Here is a 27,963-nt window from a genome sequence, read left to right as displayed (position 1 = left end):
CATTTCCTGCGTTAGCAAGGTAGCATTAAGAACAGAGGACTGGACCTTTGAGGGAACATCCTCACCTGGCCCCCTTCTCTGTTCCTTCTTTTGGAAAAAAAAAACAGAGAGGGGAGGATTTCCAGCCCCCCGCTCCCTTCCCTTTTAGCCGCCTTCTACGACACGCAGGGAATACGTGGGAAGTATTCTTTCTCCCCTATCCCCAGTATATATATATATATATATATATATATATGTACTTGATTGTGAGAAAAGTGTAGTGTTAATATAAATACTTGCTTAAAGTAAATTGTCATTACCAGTGTAAAGGACAAATGAAAAAAGTTTAACCTCTATTTTGTATTCACAATATCTATACAATCACTAGTTAAGTTTCCATTATAATGGGCTTCTGGTGAGCATGGTGTATGGTTGCACATCACACCTTTATGGCCCTAGTTCTTGCAGGTACACACACCAACCTCCACAATGGTAGGTGGGGCACAGAATCTTAGCCTAGTTCTAATCAAAATAATGTTACTCCAGCATACCAAAGAAAATGTTCTACATAACTGTAGAAGTAAATATATCCACTTTACAAAAATATAATCACTACAATTTTATTTAATGAACTAGGATTGGAAGCTGGCCTGGACTTTCTACAGCTATGATGTGAATGACCAAATCAAGATGCTACTTTGATCATGACTAGTGCAGGCATCTGGTAAACTGTCAGACTCTAAATCAGGCTTAATGAATATCACTTGAAAAAATAAAGTATTGAGAACTATTTACAGCACAAGTCTTAGCACTTTTCCATTCGATGATTCTTTTATTCAAGTTTACAGAGAAGATGCTTTGACATTTTAAACTTGTTTGAAGTGCTCCTTCCTTCTTACAAATGTTATTTTAACATTAATCACATTTTGCACTACCTTCATATACTGCACCCTGAATGTGGATTCAGCAGTTACATAAATTCATAACTACCAAGATATTCTCAAAATTTTTTATAAATATGTAACATGCAAGATAATCAAATACACTATTTCTTGGAGCATAAAAACTGGTTCACTATCAGCATGTATTTACCATCAATGTTTGAAGTATCTTTTCAAACTATTGTTTTAACATGATTTACATAAATAGTTACACTTGCCTCTCCTGCTTTAAAACATGTACTACATCTACCATTAACAAATAATTTTCAAATACTGTGCATCTTCCCAAATTGATTTACATGGATGTCAGGATTTAGACATTTAAGCTTGTGGGAGAAAAACCAAAATTTCCCAGACTCAGACTAATCTCAAAACTGGACTATTTGGTCCAGTTTTGAAATGTTCCAAGTGTAGGGGTTAAATCAGGCTCCATTAATCAAGACTCGGATGTTGTACTTCCTTTGATAAAATTCCTTTCTAACTTTATGAGGTTCCAAGCTAGAGATGGAAGGATGAAGTAAAAACCATTCTGTATGCTCATGGTCTGAACATGCCAGATGGTGAAAGATGCACTCGTGATGGAGTAAATTGGAATGATGTAATACACAGGGGACAATGTGCTATCAATAGACTGAAGCACCCAAAGGAAACCAAGGAAAGGTTTGTGGTGCTTGACAGCGTTTGGGAGCTGTGGTTTTGGTGCACTATACATCTCAGCTAGAGAATGGAAGTGGATGAATGAAGCCTTTCTTTGTCTCTTCCATTATCTCGCTAAAGCAGAAAATGGCAAACAAGTATGAAAGAAAAGTATATGTATGTATGTACATATTTATTATACTTTGTCGCTGTCTCCCGCATTAGCGAGGTAGCACAAGGAAACAGACGAAAGAATGGCTCAACCCACCCACGTACACATTTATATACATAAATGCCCACACAAGCACATATACATACCTATACATTTCAATGTATACATACATACACAGACATATACATATATACAAATGTGCATATTCATACTTGCTGCCTTCATTCATTCCCATCGCCACCCCACCACACATGAAATGGCACCCCCCTCTCCCCGTGCGCTTGCGAGGTAGCGCTATATTCATTGTACGTATTCATACTTGCTCACCTTCATTCATTCCCAACACCACCCTGCCCTACAGGAAACAGCACAAATGCATCAAGAAACAGAAAAAAGATAACGTACGTTCTCTTCTTTTCCTCCGCACCTGATCTCTGCCCCCATGTCAGTGAGGTAGGGCCAGGAAACAGATGAAGAAAGGTTTCATCCGCAGGGCTCACATCCATACACGAGCTGTCATATGTAATGCACCGAAACCATGGCTTCCTATCCACATCTAGGCTCCATGCACATTTCCATGGTTTATTCCGGATGTTTCACATGCCCTGATTCAGTCCACTGACAAAACATTGACCACATCATTCCAATTCACTCTATTCCATGCACACCTGTCATCCACCTGCATGTTTAGACCCCAAATGCTCAAAATCGTTTTCACTCAATCCTTCCAACTCCAACTTGGTCTCCTGCTTCCCCTTGTTCCCTTCACTTTTGACACATCTACCCTCTCTGTCAACCTTTACTCACTCAGTCTCTCTATATGTTCATACTATTTCAACACACCTGCTCTCTTTACTACCTCTTTTTACTACCTACCTTTACTACCTCTTTTTACTACCACTCATCTCCCTCACCTTTTCATTACTTACTCGATCAAACTACCTCACACCAAATATAGTCCTCAGACATTTCATTACAACACATCCACCCTCTCTGCACAACCCTATCTGTAGCCCATGCTTTGCAACCATATAATATTACTGAAACTAATATTCCTTCAAACATACCATTTTTCCTCTCGGAGATAAAGCTCTCTCTTTCCACACGTTCTTCATCGCTCCAAGAACAATCGCCCCCTTCCCCACCCTATGACTCACTTTCACTTACATTGTTCCATTCACTGCCAAGTCCACTCCCAGATATCTAAAACACTTCACTTCCTCCAATTTTCTCCAATCAAATTTACAAACCAAATTACTTGTCCCTCAACCCAGCTGTACCTAATAACCTTGCTTTTATTCACATTTACTCTTAACTTTCTTCTTCCGCACTCTTCCAAACTCAGTCACCACCCACCAGTGCTGTATCATCGGCGAACTACAATTGACTCACATCCTAAGCTCTTTCATCCCCATTAGACTGCATACACACTCCTCTCTCCAAGACTCTTGCATTCACCTCCCTCACCACCCCATCCATAAACTAATTAAACAACCATGGTGACATCACACACCCCTGCTATATACCGACCTTTACTGGGAACCATTCACTGTCCTCTCTTCTTACTCATTACTCATGACTTACACCCTTGATAAAACCTTCTCTGCTTCTAGCAGCTTACCTCCCACATCATATATTCTTAAGACCTTTCACAAAGAATCTCTATCAACCCTATCATATGGTTCTCCATATCCATAAATGCCACAGAGTTTAGTTGAAAGCTGTCCAACTTACAGACTCTTCCAAGCTAATTTTAAAACTTGACCCACGTGCACTATGCCACAATGTTGGTTCATTTTCCCCTCTTCCACAGGTATTACTTTGGGTTTTGTTTCAAAGAGCAAAAACCCAAGTAATATTTGGCAAACTCAACAAAGCAATAATACTTGGAAAACTGCAGCATCACATGATTAGTGTCGGAATGTTGGCAACTCGAATGTGTGCTGTTTTGATATGAACATGCAATACCTCACTATTGAAGGAAACAGTAATGAAAGGGTAAGAGAGATGTGTGGAAATAAAAAGAGTGTGGTTGAGAAAGCAGAAGAGGGTGTGTTGAAATGGTTTGGACATATGGAGAGAATGACTGAGGAAAGATTGACAAAGAGGATTTATGTGTCAGAGGTGGAGGGAAAATGATTTGGTAAACAGAGAAGAGGTAGCAAAAGCTTTGCGGAAGATGAAAGCCAGCAAGGCAGCAGGTTTGGATGGTATTGCAGTAGAATTTATTAAAAAAGGGGGTGACTGTATTGTTGACTGGTTGGTAAGGTTATTTAATGTATATATGACTCATGGTGAGGTGCCTGAGGATTGGCGGAATGCGTGCATAGTGCCATTGTACAAAGGCAAAGGGGATAAGAGTGAGTGCTCAAATTGCAGAGGTATAAGTTTGTTGAGTATTCCTGGTAAATTATATGGGAGGGTATTGATTGAGAGGGTGAAGGCATGTACAGAGCATCAGATTGGGGAAGAGCAGTGTGGTTTCAGAAGTGGTAGAGGATGTGTGGATCAGGTGTTTGCTTTGAAGAATGTATGTGAGAAATACTTAGAAAAGCAAATGGATTTGTATGTAGCATTTATGGATCTGGAGAAGGCATATGATAGTGTTGATAGAGATGCTCTGTGGAAGGTATTAAGAATATATGGTGTGGGAGGCAAGTTCTTAGAAGCAGTGAAAAGTTTTTATCGAGGATGTAAGGCATGTGTACGTGTAGGAAGAGAGGAAAGTGATTGGTTCTCAGTGAATGTAGGTTTGCGGCAGGGGTGTATGATGTCTCCATGGTTGTTTAATTTGTTTATGGATGGGGTTGTTAGGGAGGTAAATGCAAGAGCTTTGGAAAGAGGGGCAAGTATGAAGTCTGTTGTGGATGAAAGAGCTTGGGAAGTGAGTCAGTTGTTGTTCGCTGATGATACAGCGCTGGTGGCTGATTCATGTGAGAAACTGCAGAAGCTGGTGACTGAGTTTGGTAAAGTGTGTGAAAGAAGAAAGTTAAGAGTAAATGTGAATAAGAGCAAGGTTATTAGGTACAGTAGGGTTGAGGGTCAAGTCAATTGGGAGGTAAGTTTGAATGGAGAAAAACTAGAGGAAGTAAAGTGTTTTAGATATCTGGGAGTGGATCTGGCAGCGGATGGAACCATGGAAGCGGAAGTGAATCATAGGGTGGGGGAGGGTGCGAAATTCCTGGGAGCATTGAAGAATGTGTGGAAGTCGAGAACATTATCTCGGAAAGCAAAAATGGGTATGTTTGAAGGAATAGTGGTTCCAACAATGTTGTATGGTTGCGAGGCGTGGGCTATGGATAGAGTTGTGCGCAGGAGGGTGGATGTGCTGGAAATGAGATGTTTGAGGACAATGTGTGGTGTGAGTGGTTTAATCGAGTAAGTAATGTAAGGGTAAGAGAGATGTGTGGAAATAAAAAGAGCGTGGTTGAGAGAGCAGAAGAGGGTGTTTTGAAATGGTTTGGGCACATGGAGAGAATGAGTGAGGAAAGATTGACCAAGAGAGGATATATGTGTCAGAGGTGGAGGGAACAAGGAGAAGTGGGAGACCAAATTGGAGGTGGAAAGATGGAGTGAAAAAGATTTTGAGTGATCGGGGCCTGAACATGCAGGAGGGTGAAAGGCGGGTAAGGAATAGAGTGAATTGGATCGATGTGGTATACCGGGGTTGATGTGCTGTCATTGGATTGAATAAAGGCATGTGAAGCGTCTGGGGTAAACCATGGAAAATTGTGTGGGGCCTGGATGTGGAAAGGGAGCTGTGGTTTCGGGCATTATTGCATGACAGCTGGAGACTGAGTGTGAACGAATGGGGCCTTTGTTATCTTTTCCTAGCGCTACCTCGCACAAATGAGGGGGAGGGGGATGGTATTTCATGTGTGGCGAGGTGGCGATGGGAATGAATAAAGGCAGACAGTGTGAATTGTGTGCATGGGTATATATGTATGTGTCTGTGTGTGTATATATATGTGTACATTGAGATGTATAGGTATGTATATTTGCGTGTGTGGACGTGTGTGTATATACATGTGTATGTGGGTGGGTTGGGCCATTTCTTTCTTCTGTTTCCTTGCGCTACCTCACAAATGTGGGAGACAGCGACAAAGCAAAATAAATAAATAAAAATATGAAGAAGAGCATGGTTATCAGGTACAGTAGGGTTGAGGGACAAGTCAGTTGGGAGGTAAGTTTGAATGGAGAAAAACTGGAGGAAGTGAAATGTTTTAGATATCTGGGAGTGGATTTGGCAGTGGATGGAACCATGGAAGCAGAAGTGAGTCACAGGGTGGGGGAGGGGGCGAAAGTTCTGGGAGTGTTGAAAAATGTGTGGAAGGCGAGAACATTATTTTGGAAAGCAAAAATGGGTATGTTTGACAGAATAGTGGTTCCAACAATGTTATATGGTTGCGAGGTGTGGGCTATAGATAGAGTTGTGTGAAGGAGGGTGGATGTTCTGGAAATGAGATGTTTAAGGACAATATGTGGTATGAGGTGGTTTGATCGAGTAAGTAATGAAAGGGTAAGAGAGATTTGTGGTAATAAAAAGATTGTGGTTGAGGGAGCAGAAGAGGGTGTTTTGAAATGGTTTGCTTTCTTCTTTCACACACTTTACCAAACTCAGTCACCAGCTTCTGCAGTTTCTCACATGAATCAGCCACCAGCGCTGTATCATCAGCGAACAACAACTGACTCACTTCCCAAGCTCTCTCATCCACAACAGACTTCATCCTTGCCCCTCTTTCCAAAACTCTTGCATTCACCTCCCTAACAACCCCATCCATAAACAAATTAAACAACCATGGAGACATCACACACCCCTGCCGCAAACCTACATTCACTGAGAACCAATCACTTTCCTCTCTTCCTACACGTACACATGCCTTACATCCTTGATAAAAACTTTTCACTGCTTCTAACAACTTGCCTCCCACACCATATATTCTTAATACCTTCCACAGAGCATCTCTATCAACTCTATCATATGCCTTCTCCAGATCCATAAATGCTACATACAAATCCATTTGCTTTTCTAAGTATTTCTCACATACATTCTTCAAAGCAAACACCTGATCCACACATCCTCTACCACCTCTGAAACCACACTGCTCTTCCCCAATCTGATGCTCTGTACATGCCTTCACCCTCTCAATCAATACCCTCCCATATAATTTACCAGGAATACTCAACAAACTTATACCTCTGTAATTTGAGCACTCACTCTTATCCCCTTTGCCTTTGTACAATGGCACTATATATAAATATATATATAATTTTTCTCCAAAATTTAAAGCAAATTGAATCAGACAAGATCTTTGATTCATCAATTGGATTTTGAAGGTTTATAATACTAACCAGCATACTTTCTCATTCATCCTGTCACCAAAATTTTACTTACAGGTACTTATATCTTGGCCAATTCCTGTGCACATCTTTTCTTATGGAGATAACATCTAAACAGAATTATACTCTAAATGAAAATCCTGTACTTTATTATGAAAATTTTGTGGTACTGGTGATATCCATACAACCACCCTTTTCTATAACAGTGGATATCATATTATTACCCCCAGCTAATCCCACAGTTAACCTGTATTCCATGTGATCAAGGCAGCATAATACATATATCTCTGGTCATTTATGTAAAAGTAATAGTAATATCTCAACTGCACCTGTAGACTGTACATGAAAATTTCACTGCTTGTAACAGCATTTTTCTTACAATATGCACTTTTCACTTAGAAATAGGTTTTTAGAAGGAAAGTGAACACTAGTTTGTAACTTAATCACTCTTTTTGATTATGGGGGACCTCAAACTCATATATAAATATTAATGTATGATTTTAGCGTCCATTTCCTACAGACTTGGATACCAAAAATTGAAAGTTGAAATATATGAAATTTGCTATTTTCTCAAACTACATAAAGTTCCTTTTTAGCTAATATTCTTAAACTGCTTCTTGCTACTTGAAGGTCAGCAGATCTGAAACCTAAAATGAGTTTATCAGTGCATGAAACAACTCTGGAACCTTACACAAGCATTCAGAACCATTCAGTACAGAGAATCCAGAAAGACTTGAAAGAACTCCAATGTCCAGATAAAAATTTGAGCAATAACCAGAGTAGATAGCTACTCAGTTCAGTTTCCTGTGGATGTGGGTGAGGTGTGTGTTACAGAGAAATGACATTCTGTTGAGGGGTACAGTGCTTCTAAGGTGGGAGTTTATTATTTCAATATTTCTTATACTGAATCTGACATTAATTTTTTCATTTTTATACAAATATTGCTCAGTGGCAGGCACCATGCGATTTTGTTTGTCACCCACTGCATCTAGGTTATCTGACTAGGTGCCTAACCTTTCCAGATACCTAAGAAGTACCAGCAAAGTACCTTTCACAAACCAGAGTGGACCACAGCCAACAAGTATTTTCTTAACATTATGCTTTTCAAAAAAATTTAAATGGTAAAGTTTTGGGATGTATGAAGTAATGGATTTTTTTATGATATTCCTTATGTTCTGAGTTGAAAGAAATCCAATATATGTTCAGTACAAAACTACCAGTTATCCTTGTGGCAGGACTAAACACATTTTTATCTGTCATTAAATCTGGAGACAAAAAAATGTATGCAAACTGAAAATATTTCTTGCACTAACATATTAAATGGGTTGTAATTTTTCAGTTTTAATGTTTGATAGACAGCAACAAGGAGACAGTTCTACTTTGAATAAGGCAAAACTAGTTTAACTTGTCAGTACCTCATGTAATTCTATTTGTATTAAGGCCTATGTTACATGGTAAACATAAGTAAAATTATATATGTTTCGACCTCCTGATCAGATATCTTACAACAAATGGCCGATCATATCAAATTAATCAAAATTCTCGTAAAAACTTATTAGTCTCTATATGATTTAAGACATTATATTCTTAGAAAATATTAGTCTCTATATGATTTAAGACATTATATTCTTAGAAAATATTTTCACCAAGGTAAAAGCACACATGGAGCTTAGCTCAGAATAAATGATGTCTTTATCACTTAGCCTGCCACACAGAATTATCAATATTCTACTACTTACACATGAGACACTGGCATAACTATCATCCTCTAACTAGTGGCAAAACAATCACAGATCTATATTTGTGCATTAACAAGCAGCCATGTATAGTGCTGCAAATTACCATAATAACAGTTATAAGTTGGTGTATGAGCAAATATTTTGCACCCTAGATGCACTCTTAGAATAACAATTTGAAAATGCTTTTATCATACAGTTTCATAGTAAAATTCTTTGTTCCGCTACCCAAGTTTAATGAAAAACTATGCCACTTCATATTATCACAAATGTCCTCTAACATGTCTGAGAGGTTTATCAATATGAAAACTTGTGAAACATTAGTTTTTTGGAATGCAGAACCTGAACACAAGTTGACTATAATGCTGGATTACATAGCAACTGAGCAAAGGCTGGAGACCCCCAGGGGTGACCAGAGCCATCAGAGGATGAAGGCCTAAAGATTTATTGGCTAAAGCCATCATTACTACTATGAGTGAGAAGACATTGAAGGTTAAGACTGAGTTACAGCAACCGAACAAGAAATGCATGTTCAACTAAGGCCCTACATTTGCCAGGGACTGATTATCTTTGTGGTCATTCCATGTCATTACTGTGCTCTTACCTGATGGGATTAAGACAAAAAAGTATGGTTCATGATTACTTGCATCTTTATGGCAGAGCTTAGTGAACATATAGTCAAGCAGAGAAGAATTCAAAACCTGCAAGAAATGGGGAAAAATACATTTATCATTTATTTTAATGAATGTTTTTATGTACAGAATGTGGCATCTAAGTAAGAGTTTCATGAAAACTGATCAAGTAAATAGTTTACGATGAACTTTTAGAGATATTTAAGAAATTCTTTATATCCTGATAAACTAAATCTTTCAAAAAAAAAAGTTAATCTTCCCAACAACAAATCTAATCAAAAGTGGTTAAGAGGGCTTGACAAATATTGGTTGCTTTAAAATAAATTCAAAAGAAATGGAATATTATTTCAGGAAAATAAGGAAAGCCAGGTAACTGGAGTAGCTGCTAGGTGAGGAAGGCCATAAGTATCCCCATGAGTGTCCCAAGAAAGATAAGGACAATGGACGTCACAGTCCAACAGAGACAACGTCGCCATCGAACAGTGTTGACACTCTCTTCTCCCTGGAAAACCACTAAGAGTTAGTGTTACGCATGTACATGAACTATCTGGTTCCTTTTCTTACTAACAAGCTAGCTCCTGTATTTAAAGCACAGTGCATTTTGCAATATCTCCACTAAATAACAATCACTGCATGTCTCTACATTACCCATATTTGCACCTATCTTGTGTATTTACTCCCTTATTATCAAGCTCACTTTGCCTCAATTACTCTGTATTTCTAAATTGATTACTCCAAGTATTTTCCTGTTAATAATTCTCTTAATATTGGTGATATAAAGCATAGACAACCTATGAGAAGTACTATGAGCAATGTATGAGAAGCATGAGCTGGACAATGATAAGTTTGTGCCACAAGAAAGTTTGTGAGAGTTGTGAGATACAATTACCCTGAGGTCTACATATTCCATAGGAGAAGCACCACATGGCCAACAAAAACACTTTACCCTTTTTCCAACTAATACTTTAACTTTTATAACTGTAGATGTACACGTCCCACTTAAAAGTCTCTTGCATATTCTCTTGTTTGACAAACAGTAATAACGGCTATGTCCCATTTCTCTATAAATACTTTATCTTTTATAGCTGTAAATGTACATGTCCCACTTAAAAGTTTCTTGTATATTCTCTTGTTTGACAAACAGTAATAAGAGTTATGTCCCATTTCTCTATATTTTTCATACCTATGATCTTCCCACTCACCCACTCACTTCTTTCAGTACCTCTTTCTTTACTTGTTTAAAAGATGCTCATATTGACACATTAATTTCACATTAATTTCCAACTGTGAAAGTGGCTAGGACTTGTGTCTTATGTGTGGGATGTAATAGATTTGTCTCAGATCCCTTTTTCACCCCATTTTGGTTTCCACATAGGATCTTGGAAACCAATAGATCAAACTAAAAATATTCTATAAGCCTCTTAAAGAAAGTTTCCAAATATTTTGGGGGGATTTTATCTATGTGTTTGCCAGTTGACTGTGCATCCTTTCAGAAGCTCTACTATCTTGGAATGATTACACTTATACCTCTCCAACCAATACCTTGAACTCTCTTTAGCCTGGGAGTGTGACTATGCCCCACTGAACATACAAACTTTCTATTTTGTAGTTTCAAGAAATAAACTACAAACATTCTGCACTTCCTATTCTTTTCATTCTATCCATCAACAACAAGACGTATTAATGGTATTTACACTATGTACCTGTTGTTTGCACTGTTACACAGTAATTACCATTCAAACTATGGTATTCATGCTGTAGTTGCAACTGTTGGTGTACTTGGGGCTACAACTGTGTAAAAGTGTATGTAGTTGATAGTAAGATATTGTGTTGGCTTTGGGCTACAACTGTGTAAAAGTGTATGTAGTTGATAGTAAGATATTGTGTTGGCTTTACAACCATGATAGTTGGGGCTTTGGGCTACAACTGTGTAAAAGTGTATGTAGTTGATATTAAGATATTGTGTTGGCTTTACAACCATGATAGTTGGGATCACGGCAGTAAATAGAAGGGTAATCCTGTGCGAAGTACTGGCAACAGAGACTGTGGTAGTTTGCTGCTGGTTAAGAACATGGTAATTCATACCAGCTGATTCCATGTTCATATAGTTACTTTAGTGTTACTAGACTCTAAAGAGGTCCATCCTGTCCCAGCTACTGTGTATACTATAGTGCAGCCTTGGAGCTCCAGGAAAAGGGGGTCCTGGGTTAACAACAGGACACTTTCAGAAGGAGATCCTGGGGTAATATATGAAAATAACTGTATTTACTTAAGGAATATGATAATGTAGTTGTAACTGAGGCTGTGTTAATTACATCTTACATGTCTAAAAGATCTTAAATCTGATCAAGTTATGATGACTTCGCTCTTATTTACAAGATTTACCAGATGACTTGAGGTATATCTGATATATGTGAAACCTTTGAAACGATTTATTTCATGCTCGAGTGAAATTTCCCTGTTGTTCTTACATGTCAAGGAAACTCTCAGCAACTGATAAAATTTTGAAGACTTTGATCTCATTTTCAAGGGTCACCATATGCCACGAGGTAAATTTAATGTCTGTAACACATTTGAAACATTTTATATTGTCAAGTGTAAATTTCTTTGAAGTTTCTGTAGAAAGATTAACTGCGATAAGGTTAACAGATCAAATGTCATTTGCAGGGAGAAAATATGATGTAACATTTGCTTTTAAAAGCCAAACATGTCTTACTGTTGGTTCTTTAATTTTTCTTTTTATTTAGTTCTAGGACTAATTCATCTGCTGGACATTCTTCATAGTTCACTGTTTTGTGACACTAAAGTACATTACACTTTGGATGGATAGATGGAAAGATAAACATAAAGTAATCTCTCTTGAAAACAATGAGACAACCTTAAATATGGACTCAGAACATTCTTTTACTATCAGTTTTTACATTCATTGCATAGGTATTCACTATAAACTTTTCACATACACTCAAAACAGTGCATGTACTGAATACAAAGATTTAACATAGAATCCTGATACATGAACTTATCAGACTCAGCAGGAAAGCAAAACACATGCACTGAAAAGAGTGTGTTTACATGCAAACTCAACATGGAATCCAAGCACATGGACTCAACAAAGATTTTACGTAGAACTGAACACATGGACTCACTACTGATGTACATGAAAGCTAAGAACATGGACTCATCACAAAATCAGCTTGAAATCTGAACATAAACACTCAACACAAACAACATGGAATATGAACATACACACTCACCACAAACAGCATCAAATTCAAACTCATGGATTCATCACAAGCTTGACCTTAGAGAACATGGACTCACCACAGACTCAGCTTCAGAACAAGCAGACTCATTTGTTTCATTGCAAGAGTTGGAGTCATCATTGATTGCAGCAAGCAACTGCTTCTCCGTCAGCTCATCCAGGATCCAGGTCTTTGTGTCTAAACTACTTTCCATTACGTTGATAAGATTCCTTAGGTCAATGAGCTCCCTGTCAGTAAATGATTAGATTTTTAATAACTCACCTTATAATCTTTGAAGATCATTTATTTTATTTATTTTGCTTTGTTGATGTCCCCCATGTTAGCGAGGTAGCGCAAGGAAACAGACAAAAGAATGGCCCAACCCACCCACATATACATGTATATACATACACGTCCACACACGCAAATATACATACCTATACATCTCAACGTATACATACATATACACACACAGACATATACATATATACACATGTACATAATTCATACTGTCTGCCTTTATTTATTCCCATTGCCACCCCACCACACATGAAATAACAACCCTCTCCCCCCCTAATGTGCGCGAGGTAGCGCTAGGAAGACAACAAAGGCCCCATTCGTTCACACTCAGTCTCTAGCTGTCATGTAATAATGCACCGAAACCACAGCTCCCTTTCCACATCCAGGCCCCACAGAACTTTCCATGGTTTACCCTAGAAGCTTCACACGCTCTGGTTCAATTCATTGACAGCACGTCAACCCCAGTATACCACATCTTTCCAGTTCACTCTATTCCTTGCACGCCTTTCACCCTCCTGCATGTTCAGGCCCCGATCACTCAAAATCTTTTTCACTCCATCTTTCCACCTCCAATTTGGTCTCCCACTTCTCCTCGTTCCCTCCACCTCTGACACATATATCCTCTTGGTCAATCTTTCCTCACTCATTCTCTCCATGTGACCAAACCATTTCAAAACACCCTCTTCTGCTCTCTCAACCATACTCTTTTTATTACCACACATCTCTCTTACCCTATTATTACTTACTCAATCAAACCACCTCACACCACATATTGTCCTCAAACATTTCATTTCCAGCACATCCACCCTCCTCTGCACAACTCTATCCATAGCCCACGCCTCGCAACCATACAACATTGTCGGAACCACTATTCCTTCAAACATGCCCATTTTTGCTTTCTGAGATAATGTTCTCGACTTCCACACATTCTTCAACACTCCCAGAATTTTTGCCCCCTCCTCCACCCTATGATTCACTTCTGTTTCCATGGTTCCATCTGCTGCCAAATCCACTCCCAGATATCTAAAACACTTCACTTCCTCCAGTTTTTCTCCATTCAAACTTACCTCCCAAGTGACTTGTCCCTCAACCCTACTGTACCAAACAACCTTGCTCTTATTCACATTTACTCTCAACTTTCTTCTTTCACACACTTTATCAAACTCAGTCACCAGCTTCTGCAGTTTCTCACATGAATCAGCCACCAGCGCTGTATCATCAGCGAACAACAACTGACTCACTTCCCAAGCTCTCTCATCCACAACAAACTGCATACTTGCCCCTCTTTCCAAAACCCTTGCATTCACCTCCCTAACAACCCCATCCATATACAAATTAAACAACCATGGAGACATCACACACCCCTGCCGCAAACCTACATGCACTGAGAACCAATCACTTTCCTCTCTTCCTACACGTACACATGCCTTACATCCTTGATAAAAACTTTTCACTGCTTCTAACAACTTGCCTCCCACACCATATATTCTTAATACCTTCCACAGAGCATCTCTATCAACTCTATCATATGCCTTCTCCAGATCCATAAATGCTACATACAAATCCATTTGCTTTTCTAAGTATTTCTCACATACATTCTTCAAAGCAAACACCTGATCCACACATCCTCTACCACTTCTGAAACCACACTGCTCTTCCCCAATCTGATGCTCTGTACATGCCTTCACCCTCTCAATCAATACCCTCCCATATAATTTACCAGGAATACTCAACGAACTTATACCTCTGTAATTTGAGCACTCACCTTTGTCCCCTTTGCCTTTGTACAATGGCACTATGCAAGCATTCCGCCAATCCTCAGGCACCTCACCATGAATCATGCATACATTAAATAACCTTACCAACCAGTCAACAATACAGTCACCCCCTTTTTTAATAAATTCCACTGCAATGCCATCCAAACCCGTGTCCTTGCCGGCTTTCATCTTCCGCAAAGCTTGTACTACCTCTTCTCTGTTTACCAACTCTTCCTCCCTAACCCTCTCACTTTGCACACCACCTTGACGAAAACACCCTATATCTGCCACTCTATCATCAAACACATTCAACAAACCTTCAAAATACTCACTCCATCTTCTCACATCACCACTACTTGTTATCACCTCCCCATTAGCCCCCTTCACTGAAGTTCCCATTTGTTCCCTTGTCTTACGCACTTTATTTACCTCCTTCCAAAACATCTTTTTATGCTCCCTAAAATTTAATGATACTCTCTCATCCCAACTCTCATTTGCCCTCTTTTTCACCTCCTGCACCTTTCTCTTGACCTCCTGCCTCTTTCTTTTATACAGCTCCCACTCATTTGCATTATTTCCCTGCAAAAATCGTCCAAATGCCTCTCTCTTCTCTTTCACTAATAATCTTACTTCTTCATCCCACCACTCACTACCCTTTCTAATCTGCCCACCTCCCACGCTTCTCATGCCACAAGCATCTTTTACGCAAGCCATCACTGCTTCCCTAAATACATCCCATTCCTTCCCCACTCCCCTTACCTCCTTTGTTCTCACCTTTTTCCATTCTGTACCCAGTCTCTCCTGGTACTTCCTCACACAAGTCTCCTTCCCAAGCTCACACACTCTCACCACTCTCTTCACCCCAACATTCTCTCTTCTTTTCTGAAAACCTCTACAAATCTTCACCTTTGCCTCCACAAGATAATGATCAGACATCCCTCCAGTTGCACCTCTCAGCACATTAACATCCAAAAGTTTCTCTCTTGCGCATCTATCAATTAACACGTGATCCAATAACGCTCTCTGGCCATCTCTCCTACTTACATACATATATATATATATATATTATATATATATATATAATATATATATATATAGATATATATATATATAATATATATATATATTATATATATATTATATATATATATATAATATATATATATATAGGGGATAGTGCCATTGTACAAAGGCAAAGGGGATAAGAGTGAGTGCTCAAATTACAGAGGTATAAGTTTGTTGAGTATTCCTGGTAAATTATATGGAGGGTATTGATTGAGAGGGTGAAGGCATGTACAGAGCATCAGATTGGGGAAGAGCAGTGAGGTTTCAGAAGTGGTAGAGGATGTGTGGATCAGGTGTTTGCTTTGAAGAATGTATGTGAGAAATACTTAGAAAAGCAAATGGATTTGTATGTAGCATTTATGGATCTGGAGAAGGCATATGATAGAGTTGATAAGAGATGCTCTGTGGAAGGTATTAAGAATATATGGTGTGGGAGGAAAGTTGTTAGAAGCAGTGAAAAGTTTTTATCGAGGATGTAAGGCATGTGTACGTGTAGGAAGAGAGGAAAGTGATTGGTTCTCAGTGAATGTAGGTTTGCGGCAGGGGTGTGTGATGTCTCCATGGTTGTTTAATTTGTTTATGGATGGGGTTGTTAGGGAGGTGAATGCAAGAGTTTTGGAAAGAGGGGCAAGTATGAAGTCTGTTGGGGATGAGAGAGCTTGGGAAGTGAGTCAGTTGTTGTTCGCTGATGATACAGCGCTGGTGGCTGATTCATGTGAGAAACTGCAGAAGCTGGTGACTGAGTTTGGAAAAGTGTGTGGAAGAAGAAAGTTAAGAGTAAATGTGAATAAGAGTAAGGTTATTAGGTTCAGTAGGGTTGAGGGACAAGTTAATTGGGAGGTAAGTTATAATGGAGAAAAAATGGAGGAAGTGGTGTTTTAGATATCTGGGAGTGAACTTAGTAGCGGATGGAACCATGGAAGTGGAAGTGACTCACAGGTTGTGGAGGGAGCAAAGGTTCTGGGAGCACTGAAGAATGTGTGGAAGATGAAAACATTATCTCGGAGAGCAAAAATGGGTATGTTTGAAGGAATAGTGGTTCCAACAATGTTGTATGGTTGCGAGGCGTGGGCTATGGATAGAGTTGTGCGCAGGAGGATGGATGTGCTGGAAATGAGATGTTTGAGGACAATATGTGGTGTGAGGTGGCTTGATTGAGTAAATAATGAAAGGGTAAGAGAGATGTGTGGTAATAAAAAGAATGTAGTTGAGAGAGCAGAAGAGGGTGTTTTGAAGTGGTTTGGGCACATGGAGAGGATGAGTGAGGAAAGATTGACCAAGAGGATATATGTGTCGGAGGTGGAGGGAACAAGGAGAAGAGGGAGACCAAATTGGAGGTGAAAGATGGAGTGAAAAAGATTTTGTGTGATCGGGGCCTGAACATGCAGGAGGGTGAAAGGAGGGCAAGGAATAGAGTGAATTGGAGCGATGTGGTATACCGGGGTTGACGTGCTGTCAGTGGATTGAAGCAAGGCATGTGAAGCGTCTGGGGTAAAACATGGAAAGCTGTGTAGGTATGTATATTTGCGTGTGTGGAAGTATGTATATACATGTGTATGGCGGGGGGGGGTTGGGCCATTTCTTTCGTCTGTTTCCTTGCGCTACCTCGCAAACGCGGGAGACAGCGACAAAGTATGATAAAATAAATAAAATATATATATATATATATATATATTTTTTTTTTTTTTTTTTTAGAGAACTAAAGCTAGACTATGGATATTTGCAAGGATAGTTACACTGGTGTAAGTGGAGGCATGGAATTTTAGTACGTTGTGTGTGCGGTGAATAGCGTAGTCCTGACACGGAAGCTTGCTGTGTAACGTCGTATGAAAAGAATCGATAAAACTCCAATTCTACATTAAACAACCAAGGGGACATCACACACACCTGCCACAAACCAACATTTACTGAGAACCAATCACTCTCTTCTCTTCCTACTCGTATACACAACTTACTTCTTTGGTAAAAACATTTCACTGCTTCTAGCAACTTACCTTCCACACCATATACTCTCAATACCTCCCACAAAGCATCTCTATCAATCCTATCATATGTCTTCTCCAGATACATATATTCTACATACAAATCCATCTGCTTTTCTAAGTATTTCTCACACATGTTCCTCAAAGCGAACACCTGATCCACGCATCCTCTATTATTATACTTAATCCTGCCACTTTCTTTTATACATCTCCCAGTCATTTCCACTACTTCTCTGCAAGTATCATCCAAATGCCTCTCTTTTCTCTTTCACTGACAAATTTACTTCATCCTACCACTCACTACCCTTTCTAGTCTGCCCCCCTCCCACCTTTCTCATGCCACATGCATCTTTTGTGCAAGCCACCACTGCATCCTTACAAATATCCCATTCCTCATCCACTCCCCTCACATCACTTGCTCTCACCTTTTGCCTTTCTACACTCAATCTCTCCTGATGCTTCCTAACACAAGTCTCCTGTCTAAGCTTACTTACTGTCACCACCCTCTTCTCCCTAACATTCTCTCTACTTTTTTGAAAACCTCTACAAAATCTTCACCTTCACCTCCACAAGATAGTGATCAGACATCCCTCCAGCTGCCCCTCTCAGCACATTCACATCCAAAAGTCTCTCTTTTACATGCCTATTAATTATTATGTAATCCAATAATGTCCTTTGACCACCTCTCCTACTCACATACATATACTTATGTATATCTCTCTATTCAAACTAGGTATTCCCAATCACCAGTCTTTTTTCAGCACACAAATCTACAAGCTCTTCACGATTTCCATTTACAACACTGAAGATCCCATGTACACCAATTATACCCTCGACTGCCACATTACTCACCTTTGCATTTAAATCATCCATCACTAAAACCTGGTCTCATGCATCAAAGCTGCTGACACACTCAGCTGCTCCCAAAATACTTGCCTCTCATGATCTTTCCTCTCATGACCAGGTGCATAGGCACCAATAATCACCCATCTCTCTCCATCCACTTTCAGTTTTGCCCACATCAATCTAGAAGTTACTTTCTTACACTCTATCACATAATCTGTACTTAGCTCTTATCCTCTCACCAACCCCTGTCTTTACTCCCAAGACTTTACCAAACCACTCTTCCCCTTGAGCTTCGTTTCACTCAGCCAGAACATCCAGGTTTCTTTCCTCAAACATACTACCTATCTCTCCTTTCTTCTCATCTTGGTTCCATCCATGCACATTCAGATGCCCCGCTTGACTTTCTCTGTATGCCTTTTTAGAAATTGAAAATTCGAGGACAGGAGGGTTTCCAGCCCCTCACTCCTGCCCCCTTTAGTTGTCTTCTACAACATGCATGGAACATGTGGGAAGTATTCTTTCTCCCCTATCCCCTATATATATATATATATATATATATATATATATATATATATATATATATATATATATATATATATATATATATTTTTTTTTTTTTCATACCTATGATCTTCCCACTCACCCACTCACTTCTTTCAGTACCTCTTTCTTTACTTGTTTAAAAGATGCTCATATTGACACATTAATTTCACATTAATTTCCAACTGTGAAAGTGGCTAGGACTTGTGTCTTATGTGTGGGATGTAATAGATTTGTCTCAGATCCCTTTTTCACCCCATTTTGGTTTCCACATAGGATCTTGGAAACCAATAGATCAAACTAAAAATATTCTATAAGCCTCTTAAAGAAAGTTTCCAAATATTTTGGGGGGATTTTATCTATGTGTTTGCCAGTTGACTGTGCATCCTTTCAGAAGCTCTACTATCTTGGAATGATTACACTTATACCTCTCCAACCAATACCTTGAACTCTCTTTAGCCTGGGAGTGTGACTATGCCCCACTGAACATACAAACTTTCTATTTTGTAGTTTCAAGAAATAAACTACAAACATTCTGCACTTCCTATTCTTTTCATTCTATCCATCAACAACAAGACGTATTAATGGTATTTACACTATGTACCTGTTGTTTGCACTGTTACACAGTAATTACCATTCAAACTATGGTATTCATGCTGTAGTTGCAACTGTTGGTGTACTTGGGGCTACAACTGTGTAAAAGTGTATGTAGTTGATAGTAAGATATTGTGTTGGCTTTACAACCATGATAGTTGGGGCTTTGGGCTACAACTGTGTAAAAGTGTATGTAGTTGATATTAAGATATTGTGTTGGCTTTGGGCTACAACTGTGTAAAAGTGTATGTAGTTGATATTAAGATATTGTGTTGGCTTTGGGCTACAACTGTGTAAAAGTGTATGTAGTTGATAGTAAGATATTGTGTTGGCTTTACAACCATGATAGTTGGGGCTTTGGGCTACAACTGTGTAAAAGTGTATGTAGTTGATATTAAGATATTGTGTTGGCTTTACAACCATGATAGTTGGGGCTTTGGGCTACAACTGTGTAAAAGTGTATGTAGTTGATATTAAGATATTGTGTTGGCTTTACAACCATGATAGTTGGGGCTTTGGGCTACAACTGTGTAAAAGTGTATGTAGTTGATATTAAGATATTGTGTTGGCTTTGGGCTACAACTGTGTAAAAGTGTATGTAGTTGATATTAAGATATTGTGTTGGCTTTACAACCATGATAGTTGGGGCTTTGGGCTACAACTGTGTAAAAGTGTATGTAGTTGATAGTAAGATATTGTGTTGGCTTTACAACCATGATAGTTGGGGCTTTGGGCTACAACTGTGTAAAAGTGTATGTAGTTGATAGTAAGATATTGTGTTGGCTTTGGGCTACAACTGTGTAAAAGTGTATGTAGTTGATAGTAAGATATTGTGTTGGCTTTGGGCTACAACTGTGTAAAAGTGTATGTAGTTGATAGTAAGATATTGTGTTGGCTTTACAACCATGATAGTTGGGGCTTTGGGCTACAACTGTGTAAAAGTGTATGTAGTTGATAGTAAGATATTGTGTTGGCTTTGGGCTACAACTGTGTAAAAGTGTATGTAGTTGATAGTAAGATATTGTGTTGGCTTTACAACCATGATAGTTGGGGCTTTGGGCTACAACTGTGTAAAAGTGTATGTAGTTGATATTAAGATATTGTGTTGGCTTTACAACCATGATAGTTGGGGCTTTGGGCTACAACTGTGTAAAAGTGTATGTAGTTGATAGTAAGATATTGTGTTGGCTTTACAACCATGATAGTTGGGGCTTTGGGCTACAACTGTGTAAAAGTGTATGTAGTTGATAGTAAGATATTGTGTTGGCTTTGGGCTACAACTGTGTAAAAGTGTATGTAGTTGATAGTAAGATATTGTGTTGGCTTTGGGCTACAACTGTGTAAAAGTGTATGTAGTTGATAGTAAGATATTGTGTTGGCTTTGGGCTACAACTGTGTAAAAGTGTATGTAGTTGATAGTAAGATATTGTGTTGGCTTTACAACCATGATAGTTGGGGCTTTGGGCTACAACTGTGTAAAAGTGTATGTAGTTGATAGTAAGATATTGTGTTGGCTTTACAACCATGATAGTTGGGGCTTTGGGCTACAACTGTGTAAAAGTGTATGTAGTTGATAGTAAGATATTGTGTTGGCTTTGGGCTACAACTGTGTAAAAGTGTATGTAGTTGATAGTAAGATATTGTGTTGGCTTTGGGCTACAACTGTGTAAAAGTGTATGTAGTTGATAGTAAGATATTGTGTTGGCTTTACAACCATGATAGTTGGGGCTTTGGGCTACAACTGTGTAAAAGTGTATGTAGTTGATAGTAAGATATTGTGTTGGCTTTACAACCATGATAGTTGGGGCTTTGGGCTACAACTGTGTAAAAGTGTATGTAGTTGATAGTAAGATATTGTGTTGGCTTTACAACCATGATAGTTGGGGCTTTGGGCTACAACTGTGTAAAAGTGTATGTAGTTGATAGTAAGATATTGTGTTGGCTTTACAACCATGATAGTTGGGGCTTTGGGCTACAACTGTGTAAAAGTGTATGTAGTTGATAGTAAGATATTGTGTTGGCTTTACAACCATGATAGTTGGGGCTTTGGGCTACAACTGTGTAAAAGTGTATGTAGTTGATAGTAAGATATTGTGTTGGCTTTACAACCATGATAGTTGGGGCTTTGGGCTACAACTGTGTAAAAGTGTATGTAGTTGATAGTAAGATATTGTGTTGGCTTTACAACCATGATAGTTGGGGCTTTGGGCTACAACTGTGTAAAAGTGTATGTAGTTGATAGTAAGATATTGTGTTGGCTTTACAACCATGATAGTTGGGGCTTTGGGCTACAACTGTGTAAAAGTGTATGTAGTTGATAGTAAGATATTGTGTTGGCTTTGGGCTACAACTGTGTAAAAGTGTATGTAGTTGATAGTAAGATATTGTGTTGGCTTTACAACCATGATAGTTGGGGCTTTGGGCTACAACTGTGTAAAAGTGTATGTAGTTGATAGTAAGATATTGTGTTGGCTTTACAACCATGATAGTTGGGGCTTTGGGCTACAACTGTGTAAAAGTGTATGTAGTTGATAGTAAGATATTGTGTTGGCTTTACAACCATGATAGTTGGGGCTTTGGGCTACAACTGTGTAAAAGTGTATGTAGTTGATAGTAAGATATTGTGTTGGCTTTGGGCTACAACTGTGTAAAAGTGTATGTAGTTGATAGTAAGATATTGTGTTGGCTTTGGGCTACAACTGTGTAAAAGTGTATGTAGTTGATAGTAAGATATTGTGTTGGCTTTGGGCTACAACTGTGTAAAAGTGTATGTAGTTGATAGTAAGATATTGTGTTGGCTTTACAACCATGATAGTTGGGGCTTTGGGCTACAACTGTGTAAAAGTGTATGTAGTTGATATTAAGATATTGTGTTGGCTTTACAACCATGATAGTTGGGGCTTTGGGCTACAACTGTGTAAAAGTGTATGTAGTTGATAGTAAGATATTGTGTTGGCTTTACAACCATGATAGTTGGGGCTTTGGGCTACAACTGTGTAAAAGTGTATGTAGTTGATAGTAAGATATTGTGTTGGCTTTACAACCATGATAGTTGGGGCTTTGGGCTACAACTGTGTAAAAGTGTATGTAGTTGATAGTAAGATATTGTGTTGGCTTTACAACCATGATAGTTGGGGCTTTGGGCTACAACTGTGTAAAAGTGTATGTAGTTGATAGTAAGATATTGTGTTGGCTTTACAACCATGATAGTTGGGGCTTTGGGCTACAACTGTGTAAAAGTGTATGTAGTTGATATTAAGATATTGTGTTGGCTTTACAACCATGATAGTTGGGGCTTTGGGCTACAACTGTGTAAAAGTGTATGTAGTTGATAGTAAGATATTGTGTTGGCTTTACAACCATGATAGTTGGGGCTTTGGGCTACAACTGTGTAAAAGTGTATGTAGTTGATATTAAGATATTGTGTTGGCTTTACAACCATGATAGTTGGGGCTTTGGGCTACAACTGTGTAAAAGTGTATGTAGTTGATATTAAGATATTGTGTTGGCTTTGGGCTACAACTGTGTAAAAGTGTATGTAGTTGATAGTAAGATATTGTGTTGGCTTTACAACCATGATAGTTGGGGCTTTGGGCTACAACTGTGTAAAAGTGTATGTAGTTGATATTAAGATATTGTGTTGGCTTTACAACCATGATAGTTGGGGCTTTGGGCTACAACTGTGTAAAAGTGTATGTAGTTGATATTAAGATATTGTGTTGGCTTTACAACCATGATAGTTGGGGCTTTGGGCTACAACTGTGTAAAAGTGTATGTAGTTGATATTAAGATATTGTGTTGGCTTTGGGCTACAACTGTGTAAAAGTGTATGTAGTTGATAGTAAGATATTGTGTTGGCTTTACAACCATGATAGTTGGGGCTTTGGGCTACAACTGTGTAAAAGTGTATGTAGTTGATATTAAGATATTGTGTTGGCTTTGGGCTACAACTGTGTAAAAGTGTATGTAGTTGATATTAAGATATTGTGTTGGCTTTACAACCATGATAGTTGGGGCTTTGGGCTACAACTGTGTAAAAGTGTATGTAGTTGATAGTAAGATATTGTGTTGGCTTTGGGCTACAACTGTGTAAAAGTGTATGTAGTTGATATTAAGATATTGTGTTGGCTTTACAACCATGATAGTTGGGGCTTTGGGCTACAACTGTGTAAAAGTGTATGTAGTTGATATTAAGATATTGTGTTGGCTTTACAACCATGATAGTTGGGGCTTTGGGCTACAACTGTGTAAAAGTGTATGTAGTTGATAGTAAGATATTGTGTTGGCTTTACAACCATGATAGTTGGGGCTTTGGGCTACAACTGTGTAAAAGTGTATGTAGTTGATATTAAGATATTGTGTTGGCTTTACAACCATGATAGTTGGGGCTTTGGGCTACAACTGTGTAAAAGTGTATGTAGTTGATAGTAAGATATTGTGTTGGCTTTACAACCATGATAGTTGGGGCTTTGGGCTACAACTGTGTAAAAGTGTATGTAGTTGATATTAAGATATTGTGTTGGCTTTACAACCATGATAGTTGGGGCTTTGGGCTACAACTGTGTAAAAGTGTATGTAGTTGATAGTAAGATATTGTGTTGGCTTTGGGCTACAACTGTGTAAAAGTGTATGTAGTTGATATTAAGATATTGTGTTGGCTTTGGGCTACAACTGTGTAAAAGTGTATGTAGTTGATATTAAGATATTGTGTTGGCTTTACAACCATGATAGTTGGGGCTTTGGGCTACAACTGTGTAAAAGTGTATGTAGTTGATATTAAGATATTGTGTTGGCTTTGGGCTACAACTGTGTAAAAGTGTATGTAGTTGATAGTAAGATATTGTGTTGGCTTTACAACCATGATAGTTGGGGCTTTGGGCTACAACTGTGTAAAAGTGTATGTAGTTGATAGTAAGATATTGTGTTGGCTTTACAACCATGATAGTTGGGGCTTTGGGCTACAACTGTGTAAAAGTGTATGTAGTTGATAGTAAGATATTGTGTTGGCTTTACAACCATGATAGTTGGGGCTTTGGGCTACAACTGTGTAAAAGTGTATGTAGTTGATAGTAAGATATTGTGTTGGCTTTGGGCTACAACTGTGTAAAAGTGTATGTAGTTGATAGTAAGATATTGTGTTGGCTTTACAACCATGATAGTTGGGGCTTTGGGCTACAACTGTGTAAAAGTGTATGTAGTTGATAGTAAGATATTGTGTTGGCTTTACAACCATGATAGTTGGGGCTTTGGGCTACAACTGTGTAAAAGTGTATGTAGTTGATATTAAGATATTGTGTTGGCTTTACAACCATGATAGTTGGGGCTTTGGGCTACAACTGTGTAAAAGTGTATGTAGTTGATAGTAAGATATTGTGTTGGCTTTACAACCATGATAGTTGGGGCTTTGGGCTACAACTGTGTAAAAGTGTATGTAGTTGATAGTAAGATATTGTGTTGGCTTTGGGCTACAACTGTGTAAAAGTGTATGTAGTTGATATTAAGATATTGTGTTGGCTTTACAACCATGATAGTTGGGGCTTTGGGCTACAACTGTGTAAAAGTGTATGTAGTTGATAGTAAGATATTGTGTTGGCTTTACAACCATGATAGTTGGGGCTTTGGGCTACAACTGTGTAAAAGTGTATGTAGTTGATAGTAAGATATTGTGTTGGCTTTACAACCATGATAGTTGGGGCTTTGGGCTACAACTGTGTAAAAGTGTATGTAGTTGATAGTAAGATATTGTGTTGGCTTTACAACCATGATAAATTCCTCATAGCTATCACCAAGTACTACCTTACATATTTTTCTCTTTTTTATAGAATGTATCACTTTTTTTTTGTGTGGGGAGGGGGGCGGGGGGTCGTGGTAATTCTTGAGTTCCATTTCTGTGTGTTTCTAAATTCTCCCAATTTATATATTTCACCTTTACTGCCAACCAAACATAACGCACCAGAATTCAATTGACCTTCATATGCATATGCTGAACGTATGCATGTCTAGGGCTTTCATATGCATTTGATAGTAGTTTTTTTGTGGCTTTCAATTTCAATCTTTTTATTTATTCTACTGTTACAGGTTGTAGTTCTGTAATCCGCACTCGGCGCTCTGTGGTCCGATGACTCCCATGGTCCGGCACGTTTTGAATCTGCCGCCATTAGTTTGTGGATCTGCTACCAGGGCGGCGCTGTTAGCAGATTTGAGGCGCCAAAATCTGTGTACAATGCAGGCGAGCTAATTAACGGTCTTGTTCATTTCTAATACTCATTTCTTTTTTCTTTTTTGTTGAAAGTGAAAGCCAGAAATGTTTAAAGTTTCGGAGAACTTTGAAAGGGGCCAAGAGTCCAGAATTAGATAGTACACTTATAAAGTGGTTTAAGCTTCCCCGTGATGGTGTAAACATTTCTTAGGAGATGCTTATCGAGCAGGCCAAAGTTTTTTTTTTTTTTTTTTTTTTTTAGAGAACTAAAGCTAGACTATGGATATTTGCAAGGATAGTTACACTGGTGTAAGTGGAGGCATGGAATTTTAGTACGTTGTGTGTGCGGTGAATAGCGTAGTCCTGACACGGAAGCTTGCTGTGTAACGTCGTATGAAAAGAATCGATAAAACTCCAATTCTACATCAAACAACCAACAGCAATACGTATATGACGAGAGAGAGTGTGTACGAGCAGGTTGCGACTTAGCATGGGATGGCTGCCTTGGCGATAACAATAAAACAACCATAGTAACCAGAGTCGACCAAAGCTATGGTCGTTCGTTACATTAATTACGCGTCACAAAACTGTGACACAGTAATGTGGATGAATCTGCATAGCTAATGATAGCGGAAAACTTAGCCCAAGAACTAGCGTATAATGCTAATGAATCTGCCCTTGTATTGGCGTCATATGTTTACATAGAGGGTTCCCTTAGGGGTCAAGTTCTGTTTTCCGGCATTTTCTGTGGTCCGGCAATACCCATGTCTCAAAGGTTGCCGAATTTAAGAGATTCAACCTGTATGCCTGAGACGTTTTCCTCACTTTCAATCTCTCTCCCTCTCCTGGACTGTTAGAAATTGTCATCGACTCATTTAATCTAATTATTCGATGGATAGGGAGACAGGGTAGGCCAACATACTGGAGGGGTGGGACACTCTGAACCGAGGCAGAGTTAAAAGGATCGTTATCTTTACGTTGTATCGGTGTTACTACATGCGTTATAGGGTAAAGAAACAATTATGTACCATAACTTTTTGAACAAATATTTTCCTAAAAGAGGGCATATCATAATGCGTTAGTCTAAATAGATTGATTACCTCTTCCCTTGCTGGGTTAATTCAAACTGAAGCAGGGGGAATATAAGGACATGTACTGGCCAATCGATCAAAACAGTGGCCATCACGTAGCCTATTATAACTTAAGATAATACAGATAGGCAACATCATAGAAATGAAAAAACAGTGAGACATCAGAAATGACGACTTATCCTGCAAATTTCAAATTTTCGTGACGGCTGAGTATTTCTTTACCAGGCATTACCCCCTGATCCCCTTATTGATTCGTTCAATTTTTGCTTTCTGGGAGTGAGAGTATAATATAACCTTAGAGTACCTAACCCACCATTCTGCATTGAGACATGACTGGCGTGTAATGTTCACGGGAAAGTGGAGCTAAACGACGTCAGTTAATTTAAAAAATATGTTCGTTGTCACCAAATAATCCAGTTAATCGGAATCTTAATTGTGTACAAGTCTGCGTTTTAGTTTTCTCCATTTCCGCGTGAACTGTTGCTTGACAGATAAGACATGACTGTCTAATAAATCACAAGCGAACAAGTATATAAAAAATAAGTGATAGTATAAAGTTCTCTACACTAAAGAGTTGATTTAATATGTAATATGGAAACAAGAGGTTTTGAAAAGATCATGCGAAATGAAAAAAAAAAAATATCTAGCAACGCCATAACACATAAGCTAGAGCAGACCAGCTCACATAGTGAACAACAGAGCTTGTCCGATGCAGACGTAGACAGACACAACCTTACCTTGAGACAGTCGGTCTTCCCTGCGAACTCTGGGGCAGCTGAGATGTTGCGCTGGTCGGGGTTCGAACAGTATGGGATCCACATGGGCCGCCCACCGCCGCCCACTGCCCCACCGCCCACTACTGCCGCTCCCCCAGACACGCCACCCCCCAGGCTGCCCCCCCGCACCCACAT

General features: G+C 38.9%; 1 protein-coding gene across 1 annotated transcript; it reads right to left on the bottom strand.

Annotated features, from left to right (window-relative positions):
- Positions 1-324: 324 nt before the first annotated feature.
- LOC139767067 (uncharacterized) lies at positions 325-27,963 on the bottom strand. Its single transcript, XM_071696032.1, has 4 exons — positions 27,790-27,963; positions 25,839-25,996; positions 12,758-12,926; positions 325-9,938 (listed from the first exon to the last, which is right to left on the bottom strand). The coding sequence occupies exons 1-4, from the start codon at positions 27,961-27,963 to the stop codon at positions 9,822-9,824; spliced, it is 618 nt and encodes a 205-aa protein (XP_071552133.1). The 3' UTR covers positions 325-9,821.

This window comes from Panulirus ornatus, chromosome 59 (assembly GCF_036320965.1).
Source record: "Panulirus ornatus isolate Po-2019 chromosome 59, ASM3632096v1, whole genome shotgun sequence".
Taxonomy (NCBI): domain Eukaryota; kingdom Metazoa; phylum Arthropoda; class Malacostraca; order Decapoda; family Palinuridae; genus Panulirus; species Panulirus ornatus.
This window is presented reverse-complemented; position numbering and strand designations above follow the sequence as displayed.